The following is a 12,885-nucleotide window of genomic DNA, read 5'->3' on the forward strand; positions in this document are numbered from 1 at the left end:
GAGGGGTCAGATTTTAAAGTTGTTTTTATCTATTGTCTTTTTTTGGGTGCCAAAATCTGTTTTCTTAACAATTAATGAAAATCTTTGAAATAACAGTGATACAGAAGAGTTTCCATATTACAGATGTAATCCAGCTGAAAAAGGATACTTCATGGGAAATAGATGGGGAAACAGTGGCTGACTTTAGTTTTTGGGGCTCCAAAATCACTGTAGTTGGTGATTGCAGCCATGAAATTAAAAGACACTTACTCCTTGGAAGGAAAGTTATAACCAACCTAGACAGCATATTTAAAAGCAGAGACATTACTTTGCCAACAAAGGTCCGTGTAGTCAAGGCTATGGTTTTTCCAGTAGTCATGTATGGATGTGAGAGTTGGACGGTGAAGAAAGCTGAGCGCCGAAGAATTGATGCTTTTGAATTGTGGTGTTGGAGAAGACTCTTGAGGGTCCCTTGGACTGCAAGGAGATCCAACCAGTCCATCCTAAAGGATATCAGTCCTGGGTGTTCATTGGAAGGACTGCTGCTGAAGCTGAAACTCCAATACTTTGGCCACCTCGTGTGAAGAGTTGACTCATTGGAAAAGACCCTAACGCTGGGAAGGATTGGGGGCAGGAGGAGAGGGGGACGACAGAGGATGAGATGGTTGGATGTCATCACCGACTTGATGGACATGGGTTTGGGTAGACTCTGGGAGTTGGTGATGGTCAGGGAGGCCTGGCGTGCTACAATTCATGGGGTTGAAAGAGTCGGACACGACTGAGCGACTGAACTGAATATAGATATAAGCTATTGTAAAATAAGCTTTGGGGGAACATATGAACATTAGGTGTTCAATGTGAATGAACTTCTTACATTTCCAGGCAAGGAAATTATTGATTGCTGGCACATTATTTAATTGGTCCCATGAAATGATTGCAGGATTGGGCTTGCTAGGCCATAAATGAGGATTAAGTACAATGTTGAAGGCAATATTTTAAATGCCATCTTAGGGTGTAAATCTTTAAGTTGGGAAAGCATTTCTTTTTTGTCTTATTTGCCAGAATTAGTTTCTCCAGAATTAATTTTCTCAAGAGTAATTAGTGAGCCAATTCATAGTACTGAATTATTTAACATTAGCTCTTTGGGTACTTTGTATATTGGTTCTAGGTTTTTCTTTTGGTATGTGTGCATGTGTTTAGTTATCTGTTTTATATATAGTAGTGTATATTTGTCAAGAAGAAGGAACCCTTCTACCTTGTTGGTGGGAATGTAAATTGGTACAGCCACTGTGGAGAACAGTATGGAGCTTCCCTAAAAATCCAAAAACAGAGCTCCCATAAGATCTATCTATCTCACTCCTGAGCATATACCCAGAGAAAACCACAATTCGAAAAGATACTTGCACCCTAGTGTTCACTGCAGCACTGCCAGCAATAGCCAGAGCAGCAATAGCTAGAGCATTGTAATAGCAATAGCCAGGAAGCAACCTAAATGCCCATTGATAGAGGAATGGATAAAGAAGATGTGGTACATATATCCACTGTTTTTCTCTATTATCAATAAAAATTTTTCTGTTTCTTTCAGGGCTTGGGCCACTCGTTTCTCCCTTGTTAATTATGTGGTAGAGAAAAATGTGACTTAGGCATGATGAGATAGCTGAAGTGAACAGAAGAGTGTGATGATATGATCTGGATTGAAATAATAGTTTTTAAAATGTCATTCTCTAAGTAGGGTCTGGCAGGAAAACGATATAGACATATTTGAGCAAAACGATTTGCAAAGATTTTGTAGGGATTACAAATATCCCTAAAATATGTTTAAAAGGAAAAAGCTTTTTTGTGTACATACAAAAATTTAATTAGTAAGACCAAAAAAAGTTGGAGGAGAAAAAAAATCCCATATTTTAAGACAGCTGTCTCTGTAAATTAAATTATGCCAGTAATCAGTTGTGTATTCCAGAAAACTGCATATTTTCTGAATTCCATATCTTGTCTGCCTTCTTTTTTTTACTTAGTGCCACATTCTAGTCCTTCAGTACTCATTTGTATGGAAACTTCTTTTTAGATCTAATCCAATCCATTTAACACCATACCAATGTTAGCCTTCATAGGAATGTAACTAACAAACACCTGCATACTCTGGCTGGAGCAGCTGCTCCGTAACCTCAGGTGTTCTTGGGAACAGCTTTTCCTTTCTCTCCCTGGCTGAGTCCTGATATATCTAGATCTGTTACTAAAACTTATGTCATATGTTTTGTAATGTGATTCATTAATCCAGTAAACATTTTTTGAGCCCTTGCCTTGTGCAGTTTCTAAACACTGAGAAAACATGTGAGTAAAACATTATTTCTGCTTTTTCAGAGCTGACAGTATAATGGAGGAATCAGATCAATGTAAATAATTAGCAGAGAATAAAATGAGTACTAATAGAAGTATGGATAAAGTGCTGTGGAAGCTCTGAGGATGTGCTTCATCGTGCATAGTGTGGGCCAGAGGTAGCTTCTTAATGAAGAATAGTTTGACTTTACTAGATAAATAGGGAGTACTTTGCTTGTAAAGAGAGTAACATATGTATGAAGGTGAGAAAGAAAATACCCTGGAGAAATGCACTTCTTTGAGGTGTAGTGTTTTGTTTGTTTGTTTGTTTTTAATTAAGACTGGAATATACAAACTTCACCTTGCCAAGATTTGGGGTTTAGACTTTTTTCCTAAGCTACTGAAATTATTGAAAGATTTTCAGCATTAGGGAGAAGGAAATGCCATCCCACTCCAGTATTCTTGCCTGGAAAATCCCATGAACAGAGAAGCCTGGCAGGCTACAGTCTTTGGGGTCACAAAGAATCAGACATGACTGCGTGACTAACACTTTAAACATTAGAATGATTAGATCATTTGAAAGCTCACTTTGGCAGTCCTGGAGAGTGATTTGAAGCAAACGAAATTGGAATGAGGGAGATCAACTTAGACAGGAGTTACGCATCTGAAATACAGTGGCAATGGAGTTGGAGAGGAAGGAATGAGTTTAGGACCCTTGACTGTGAGGAAGGACTCACTGGGGCAAGTCAGCGATTACTTAGATTTCTAGCTTCAGTGTCCAGGAAAATAAAGGTATTCTGACTAAGCAAATGCTGAGGAGGTGGAACTCTGTGATTGCACCAAGCAACAATAATTGCATGGGTTTTGTATACCAAATTTTTTGTATACCAGTTTTGTATACCAAATTCAGAAATATTAGATATTTTTATGTGTAGAAAGTCTCCATATTTTTTTAAAAAAAGAGGATGTTAAAGATAGGAAAATGGAAATATTTAACATACTTGGGATTATGCAGGTAGAACATTTTTGTTTTAGATTTATTAACTTTTAATGCCTTTTTATTTTATTTTTAGTTGGAGGATAATTGCTTTACAATGTTGTATTGGTTTCTGCCATACAACAACGTGAATTAGTCATCAGCTTAGGTTCATTAACTTTTGATTTAGATACATGTTCAGTTTTCTTTGCTGATGAAGTCAAATTGTAGTGAGTTTTAAATTGTTCTGTTTGGAATTCGTGAAATCATTTAAAAACTCTAATTATGAATTAATTAGAAATGAAAACGATTGACTTTACAATGAAAAATAATGAAAATTTTCTTTTGTGTGTCTTGAATTTAAAAAGCCGTTAAATTGAGAATTACTTTCCTTTATTGAAACAGTTGTACCCCACATTTGAATTCATGTTTTTCTTATTACTGATCTGAGAACAGTAACGTAGGAAAAAGAAACGTGTGTGTGCGTGATTCAGTGCAGAGGTGCTCTGTTGCCCTAGTAGCACAGAACAAGCTGAAGGGAATATTGGTACACTTGGTGAAAATGGTCCGCAATAGAGTGGGTGGAAAGAGATCCTGGTGAAGGGCAGACAAGAGCAACCAGGAGGTGGCTACTGGCTCTGGCCTAAAGTTCTGTTTTTCTCTATTGTACATATTGACACATTAGTTTCTTTTAGCTAAAACATAATTTGATAATATGAGTTAGTATTTTTTTATAGCAAAAATGAGAAATTTATTAAGTTTAATTTTAGTACTTTCCCCCCATTTTTTTTTTTTAGATCGTATAATGAAAAAAACAGAAGAGTCTGAATCACACCTGGAGTCTGAAATTAAAAGGAAAGTTGCACAGAAACGTCACAGTAGTACATATCAGTCTACCCCACCTTCTCCGTCTCCTGCTTCCAAAAAATGTTTAACTGATTTAGAGGTGGGTAGAGAAATTATTCTTTGTTGCTAATCAGTTGGTATTTTTATTAATACTATTCTTAGTACTTATTAAATTCTGGTGATCTTTTCAAATAGGACTGGAAGAGAACTAGAAAAGGTTACTTCGGCAAACTTTTCTGCCTTCATTAGATCATTTTCCAATTGTCACAAGTCCAGAATATGTATCTTTCTGAAAAGGCGTATGAATACTTCCCTACAACATACTTCACATAATTGTTCTCAGTCAGAGTTTTTTTAAAAAATTCTCATGTATAACCAGAGTACAACTGTCAAAAATGTTTATTTAACATGGATCCAGAATTATCATCTAATGCACAAACTCCATTCACATTTTCTCTAAGCGTGTCCTTTATGGAAACAGGATACAGTTCAGGATCATGTTACATTGAGTTGTGGCGATCTTCAGTCTTCTTTAATCTGGAATAATTTCTTGATGTTCTCTTGTCATTCATGACCTTGATATTTGTAAGAAATATAGGCCACTTATTTTGTACCTCAAGTTGAATTTGTCTGCATGTTCTTCATGATTTATACATTTTTCAAGATTCCTCAGAGGTGATGCTATGATCATATTGCATCATATCCAGAGGTATATAATGTTGATTTTTACATTATTGCTGATACTCACTTTTATCTTGTTTAAGATGTACTCTTCTAGATATTTCCAGGTATTTTAGTAGGTGTTTTTAGTAGATATTGCTGGGTACTCAGTCACTCATTTCATGTCTGACTCTGTGACTCTATGGACTGTAGCCCACCAGGCTTCTCAGTCCATGGAATTTTCCAGGCAAAAATACTGGAGCAAGTTGCCACTTCCTACTCTAGGGAATCTTCCCGACCCAAGGATCTAACTTGCGTCTCGTGCATTGGCAAGCGGATTCTTTACCACTGAGCCACCTGGGAGGTCCCTAGTATTTCTATACTTACTTGTTAATAAGAGTTTTTTCTTATCCCACATTTACTTACATAGTTTCTATTTTTATCAGCATGGAGACATAGATTCTTGTTTTTCTCAGAAAGGTTATTCTCCACAACTGTCATTATTTATTTTGATGTTCAGATTGCTCTAGATTTGGCCCATGGAGAGTTCTTCAAGTTGGCTGCTGTTTTCTTTTTGATGTATCCCCATCATTATTTGAGTACCTGCTTTCTGGTTTAACCAGGTGGTCTAGATTTCTTTTTCTTTTTTTTTTTTAAGAGAAGTAAGCCTTTATTTTATCATTTCACAAATAATGCTGGCCAGGTTGGCTGCTTTCTGGTGATCAGTCAAAGAGACCGAATCCCATATCCTCGTCCGACTCCTCCGACTCCTCCTTTGCTTCAACCTTGGCTGGGGCTGCGGTGGCGGCGGCAGGGGCAGCAGTGGTGGCAGCAGCCACAAATGCGGATGGATCAGCCAAGAAGGCCTTGACCTTTTCAGCAAGTGGGAAGGTGTAATCAGTCTCCACAGACAAAGCCAGGACCCGCTTGTACCCATTGATGATAGAATGGGGTACAGATGCAACAGTAGATTTCTTTGTATTTCTCTGTATCAGCTCTGTAGTCATGCATTTCTCCAAGGAGCCATTGTTTGTATAAGTGGAAGGAAAATATTTGGGCAGTAGTTGTGCTCGTTGCTACTGGATGTCAAATTTGTAGGCCCACTCAGCAGAATGAACTAGGAATATTTGTGTATGTTTGTGTTAATATTTAGTATGTATTAAAATTCATGAGTTTGCATTGATAACTCCAATTCTAGTCCAGCACCACAGTGTTTATTTTAGCCTTTTGTGCTTTGCATGTTTTTGTAACTCCCTTCTCTGACTAAGAAACCTGTCTTCCATTATCTCCAGTGTATTTACTTATTTGCTCAGTTGATTTTTCTGTGACCAGTCTTCTGGCATGCAAGCCTAAGGTTGGCTTGGGCTATCCTGTCATCACCCACACTGATTGGCCCTTTGCTGAACCCCTGGAAAGGAGGAGAAAAGAAGAAAGCTTCTTCCCTCACACACACCATCCTTCCTTCCCTAGGCATGCCAACTAAAAGCCTCAGAAGTTTTTTTTTAACATCGTAAATATATTTTCTTTCTTTTTAACTCTTTACTTCTGTGCCACTTATTCTTTTCTTAGTGGAGATAAAGAATAGATTATAGCCATCCTCTATGTAATTTTAAATTTTTGAACAAGATTAGTGGTTTTTCTTTCCATGTGTAGTGTGTGAAAAATCACATTACATATTGCTTGTAAGAAAACAAAGTCTTTGGTATTTAATGAGATTGTAACAGGTTCAGAATGTTTACAAAATATGACATTGTCTCAGTGGTGTCTCATCAAAGACACACTTATTCTTATTAAGTATACAGGTTATTATTAATGTGTATAGACTGGCAGATAATATGTGATAATGAGATTTGGATTTATTTTAAAGTGTTCCATTGACCAAAGAGGGCGGAAATGACACTTTAATTAATCTTTGTTTTCTGAAAGAATTTATATTTAACATAATACTGTTAAGAAAATTTGCTACTTTGCTAAAAATAATTGAATAATGTTGAGATTCTAGTTTTTAGATCACTAGGTTGATATAATTCTTAGTCTCTAGTTTTTATCATGAAAAGTGTAATACCATGTTGGTTAAGCTGATCTGCATTTTGTTCCTAATTGCTGCAAACAGTTCTAAGATATGTGTTTCTTAGCCTATGGATGGCATATGATAATAGCTCATGGTATAATTCCTTCTATATTTTAATATTAAAATTTTTAATAGTAGGGGAGTGCTTTTTCTGTTTCAGTATCAATTTTATAAACACAAATATGTGAAAGTATTGTTTTTCCATAGGGTTCTTTTTATTGAAATATATCCTTTATTATAGACACTAAAGTATTGGAGCCAGTCTGAACCCAGCTTGATGATAGCCTTGATTCTTCTTAATAAAAGACAGAATTAGCTTACATAGAGCTGGCTCCCGCTGTGACAAATAAGGGTCTAGTTTCCACATAAATAGATGTGTTTAAAACCTAGCTAGTGGTAACGATAACCCTATATGCAAAACAGAAAAAGAGACACAGATGTACAGAACAGACTTTTAGACTCTGTGGGAGAAGGCGAGGGTGGGATGTTCAGAGAGAACAGCATTGAAACAAGTATACTATCAAGGGTGAAACAGATCGCCAGTCCAGGTTGGATGCATGAGACGGGTGCTCAGGGCTGGTGCACTGGGAAGACCCAGAGGGATGGGATGGGGAGCGAGGCTTGAGGGGGGATCGGGATGGGGAACACATGTAAATCCATGGCTGATTCATGTCAATGTATGGCAAAAACCACTACAATATTGTAAAGTAATTAGCCTCCAACTAATAAAAATAAATGGAAGAAAAAAAGAGAGAGGGAAGAAAAAAACCTAGCTAGATGTGGAGATCTATCTATGCTTATCATGAAAATGAGGGGGTTTAGATTTTTTTTTTTAAAGGGGTTTAGCTATTTCATCACAGTGTAGTATGTAGGTAGGGACTGCTCCTTTGTACCTAACCAGTTGTTCACATAACTTACCTATGCATTCAAAATAGCATGATTGAATTATTTATGTCCTGGCAGAGGGGAAAAAGTACAATCTCCATATGCCAAACTGATATCCTACCTATTAAGTTTAACTTTGCCCTGGTTGGTTTTCATTGCTGTGTGTTACCTGGGTAACAGTTTCCATTCCTTTTTGTTATCTGGGCTAGACCCTCAAATAGGTAACATGGTATAATGGAACAGCTTTGTCATGGTCAGTTGGGCAAAGTTAGCGATTTCTCTATCAGTTTTTTCATCTTTACAGCAAACAGGTAAGTCTAGAGTAATAGTCTTTATAGGCCGTTTTTGCTTGTGTACATATTTTTGAGTCATAAATTTACATAAAATAAAAATGCATAGAACTTAAGCATTCAGTTTGGTGAATTTTGAAATGTAATTCTACACATTTAATCATTCATAATTACCACCTACCTGTTGGTCCTGCAACTACTTGATGTCTTCTGTCACCTAAAAGAATTTTAAACGATTCTATTATTCTCTTATGTATTCTTAAGTTGACATTGAGCATTTTTCATCCTGAATTTAAAAGGTCACACAGGATGTAATAGTTGACATAGTGAAAGGAGTAACTTTTTAAGATAGAATAGTTAAATCAGTTTCCTCATATATGGATCTGGGCACATCCAAATTAATAATATACACTTGTTAATAGTCTATAATTGATTAAAGCCATATATTTTATACAAAGTTTGATGAATAGTTATTTGATGTAAAAGCAAAATTGTTGGAAGTGCATCTTTTAATTAGAGACAGACTATTTTTCTCAATTATTTTATATATCCCTGGATGAATATTATGTTACATGTTGAAACTGGATTCAGCATCTGTTCATGTTTTCCTTCTTATAGATTTAAGTGCTGAAGAACCTTGTTCACATAAATAGGTACATGAGTATGGAAAGAGTTTTATTACAGTAATAACACCAAATACCTTGAACTCCTTCTACATTATGTAGGCTTCAAAATCATATGATACTCTACTGTCAAAAAATCTTTTTTTAATGGTATCATAATTGTAAGAGGCCTAGATTGGGCCTTCCTTGAATTATTTTTGTACTGATAATTTAGAATAAATTATCTTGTAAAAGATTGTCTTAACCAGAACTTAGAATCAATTCATTTTTCCAACATGTAACATTATCTTTCAGTTTGGTTTGGTGATTTTTATACCTTAGGGGCATGCACCATTTTAATATTTCAAATGAAAGATGGGTTTAGGATTCTTTTTTTTTTTTTTTTAAGTATGAGAAGAACAGTTGTGGCAGGTGGTACTTTGACATAAGCATAATCAGAGCAGTTTTTGGAAGGGTTATATGTGTGAATTGAAGATCTAAATATTGATTACCTTAAGATTATTTATGCCTTGTATGCCTTAGAAAATCTTTATGTATCCCTTGAGGGATATACATAGTCTGATTGAAGGCTGCTGGACTAGATGGTTTGGAAAGTCTCTCCCAGCACTGTGCTGCTAAATCCCAAGGAACATTCAAGATTTTGTGGTAGCCATAGTGATGGTGATGAGAAATAGGAGATTAATTTTGAGATTATTGTTGTTTTTTTTTTCCTATGATGTTGACATAAAATGCCAAAGTCTTTTTTTTTTTTTCTTCTGTCTTTCTTCTGGATTTTAAGGTTTCTAAACAGTGTGGATATTGTCCAAAATGTGGGAAAGAAAAAGAAAATCAGACCAAATGCCAAAGTTGTGGTATTCATTTTCCTAAGGATTTGCAGAGAAATTGCAGACAAGCTGTAACTTTGAATGACTCTGCTGGATTATCATTAAGAACATCAATTCATCAGAATTCTGGAGGACAGAAGTCACAAAACACAATATTACCAGCCAAGAAGTTTTATGGCAACAGTGTCGAAGAGATTCCAATTGATCTTATTGTGAATTGTGATGAGAGGAGACAGAATTGTTTACATACTAATGGGAAAGTCATTTTATCTAGGGCAAAAGTAGCCAAAATCACAAACCTGAAAGAAAGGAAAACAAGCCTGTCAGACCTAAATGATCCAAGTAAGTATTTTACTCTCTTTAGTATTGCTTATATCAGTCTAATATTTTTCACATATATTTTTAATGTGAGTATGAGCATATTTCTGAAGTGTAGTTTTAAAAGGTTTTTTGTATCAGTTATATGACATGCTTTTTGGGTGGATTATTAAAACTGCCCATGTAATTGAAAAATAATAACTGACTTTGTCCTTACCCTATCCATTTTAAGTAGTTAAAAAAAGAGCATAGATCATGGCCCTAGTCTTAGGTCAGTTGCCAGTTAGGACTGACTTTCTAACTTTGACCCAGTTACTTAATCTCTCTGAACTCTAAGTGGATATATTTCCTGCATGATAGTGTTCTTGAGGGAGTAAATTTAAAAATAAAATGAAGTGCCTAGTATAGCTCAATAAAGCATTTGACAAAAGAAAGGACTGTGAAAATTCATTCCCTTACTACTATTGTTCCTCCTCTAAATCCTTTTCCTGTCTTTAGTCACATGTACACATGTGTATGTATATGAAATGCAGTCCTTTTTGTAATAAATAGCATAAGATTGGAAACAGTCATAGACTGATTGAATAAACTTTAGGTAGCTATAAAGGGGGGAAAACTTAATATTGTATAGAATGATTTTTAAGCTATTTTATCAAATGAATAAAGCAAGGTACAGATCAGAGTTTATAGTATGCTACTCTTTATTTGTGATGGGTAGGAGAATTTATATACCTTGTTGGTGGCTTGAACTCACAGAATTATCTCAAATTAATTTAAATTAAAATAATATTGTGGCTGTACATCCTTAATGTTTAAACAAAACTCCAGAGAAATCCTAACTGGATTCAGTAATTTTATTAATAATAATATTGCTGTTTTTAAGTACATATTGATAAAACAAGCCAGCAATTATATTACTGTCTCCAAAAACCTTGGAGAAAAGGAATACAAAAGCAAAACCAAAGAAGTAAAAATAACTAACTTCGTATTTGAATTGGAGATAATACTGGATCTTATTATATATCAATATTTTCTATTGAATAGAAAATATTTCTTAGCTTTACCCATAAAATATGCCTGGAAACAGTAAGCAAACTTTGTATAAAAACAACTTTAGTTCCCGTATCCCATATCTGTGTTTCTGAATACCATTTTCCACTAAAAATAATCAGAGCTCTTCAGAGAAATGGCTGACTCTGGATCTGGAACACAAATGTGTAAGATAAATCTCAATCATTGAGTTGTATCAGGAAGCGTGGAAACAGTCACAAACAACTATGGTCATGTCAGAAGCACATAGCTAAAATGAAACGGCTCCTCTCAGTGACCAAGACTGAATCTGCTTGGGCCACAAAAAGAACCATGACTACTATGTATTGAAATATGTTAAATATATCATAATTAGTTCATAATGATAACCGCCTACTCTCTCACAGAGAGAAAAGCTCCACCTTATAAAAGGGATAAAATCAAGAAGTTTTTCAACCTCAAAAATATATCAAGTCCTATTTTAATTCAATGTGAGAAACCTTAACCTATACCAGTATAGTAGGTTATTTTCCAAAAGAGCTTGATTTGTAAAGGAATTTCTGTATGATAGCTGTCAAGCCAACACTGTGTTATGATGTTATGAGAATGTCTATATTGAATATGAATATTTTATGATACATTTTAGTGTTATACCAATGCAATATTAAATATGTTAATGTCATTTGACTCTTTCCTAATGGTGAGGTTGTTATGTAAAATTTTAACATAAGATATCAATAGAACTCTATCACTTATCAGGCAATTAGTGGATATTATTCTGAACCAGACTTCCATCTTGGAATGATGGCATGACTCAGCATGCTGAGATTTCCAGGATGAGGGGAACTGGAAGTTAGTAAGACTGAGTTGGTAAGTAACAAAAACGAAGTGAATCTATGTGGTTTTGAGGTACCTTAAGCAGTTTGCTATCTATAGCTTAACCTAGAATCATATCAACTATGAATTAAAACCATAAAGCATAAATTTGTTTCCCTTCCCTCCAGAAGAATTAAAAACCATATTTCTCAGTAACATATATGGAAAAAATGTTTTCTGTTTTAAGATATTTATTACATGCTTGTTGGTCCTGCTTTGTGATAAAAGTTTATGTACTAACCAGTTTAGTTTGGTTTTTACAATCCTGTGAAGTAGTTACTAATGCAACCCTATTCTGTAAATGAGGCAATCTACGCTTGAGGCTTCTCATTGTTATGTACATATGGGCTGTTGGAGTTTAGATTTTTTTTTTTTATGATTTTCCTGGTTTCAAAGTCTCTTTTGTTTATATACTTTATCGTTCTTAAATTTGTGTTCTTATTAAAATGATTTATTATTATGAAGCTTTTGCCCTGTCCTTGGTGGTCAAATAACAAATAAAATGTACAACGTCTCAAGTAGTGATAAATTCTGTGTAGAAAAATGAAGCAATTCTGGGAAATAGAGAGTGACAAGTGTCACAGTGAAGAAGCTTGCAGTTTTAGATCATAGAATTTTCGATAGGTAGGTGGAAAAGTTACTTGATAAAGAAACTTTTGAACACTGCCTGGAATGAGATGAGAAAGAAGATAGCCTGATTTCTATGGGAACAAGTTTGGAATGTAAATGCAAAGACCTGTATTAGTCTGCTTAGGTTGCCATGACAGAATACCACAGACTGAGTGGGCTTAAATTTATTCTCTTGCAGTTCTGGATGCTGAAAGTCCAAGATTAAGTTGCCATCAGGATTAAGTTGCCATCTGGTGGAGGCCTCTCTTGCAGGCTTGCAGACAGCCACCTTCTTGCTCTGTCTTTGCATGCCCTTCCTTTTTGCTTGCACAGAGAAGGAGAGAGATCTCTGGCATCTCTTTTTCCTGTGACACCAGTCCTATCAGATGAAAGCTTCACCTTTAAGACCATGCAACCTTTATTATCTCTCTGTAGGCCCTGTTTCCACAAAAAGCCACATTGGGGATTAGGGCTTCAGTATGGATTTTAAAGGGACAGAATTTAGTTCATAGCAGACTCTGATGCAGAATCTTAGGTATATACTTATGTAGAATATATTCCATGTTTTGTAGAGAATTAAAGC

The 12,885-nt window shown here is 35.3% G+C and overlaps 1 protein-coding gene across 9 annotated transcripts in view; it reads left to right on the forward strand.

Moving 5' to 3' along the window:
- Positions 1–12,885, forward strand: part of SENP6 (SUMO specific peptidase 6) — a 133,056-nt gene that overhangs the window by 79,698 nt on the left and 40,473 nt on the right. For all 9 annotated transcript variants that reach the window (XM_043890382.1, XM_043890383.1, XM_043890384.1 and 6 more), the window contains 2 exons: positions 4,069–4,217; positions 9,425–9,812. In XM_043890382.1, the coding sequence (XP_043746317.1) occupies positions 4,069–4,217; positions 9,425–9,812 (537 nt within the window). The remainder of the gene's footprint in view (positions 1–4,068; positions 4,218–9,424; positions 9,813–12,885) is intronic.

Source organism: Cervus elaphus, chromosome 28 (genome assembly GCF_910594005.1).
Source record: "Cervus elaphus chromosome 28, mCerEla1.1, whole genome shotgun sequence".
NCBI classification, from domain to species: Eukaryota; Metazoa; Chordata; class Mammalia; order Artiodactyla; family Cervidae; genus Cervus; species Cervus elaphus.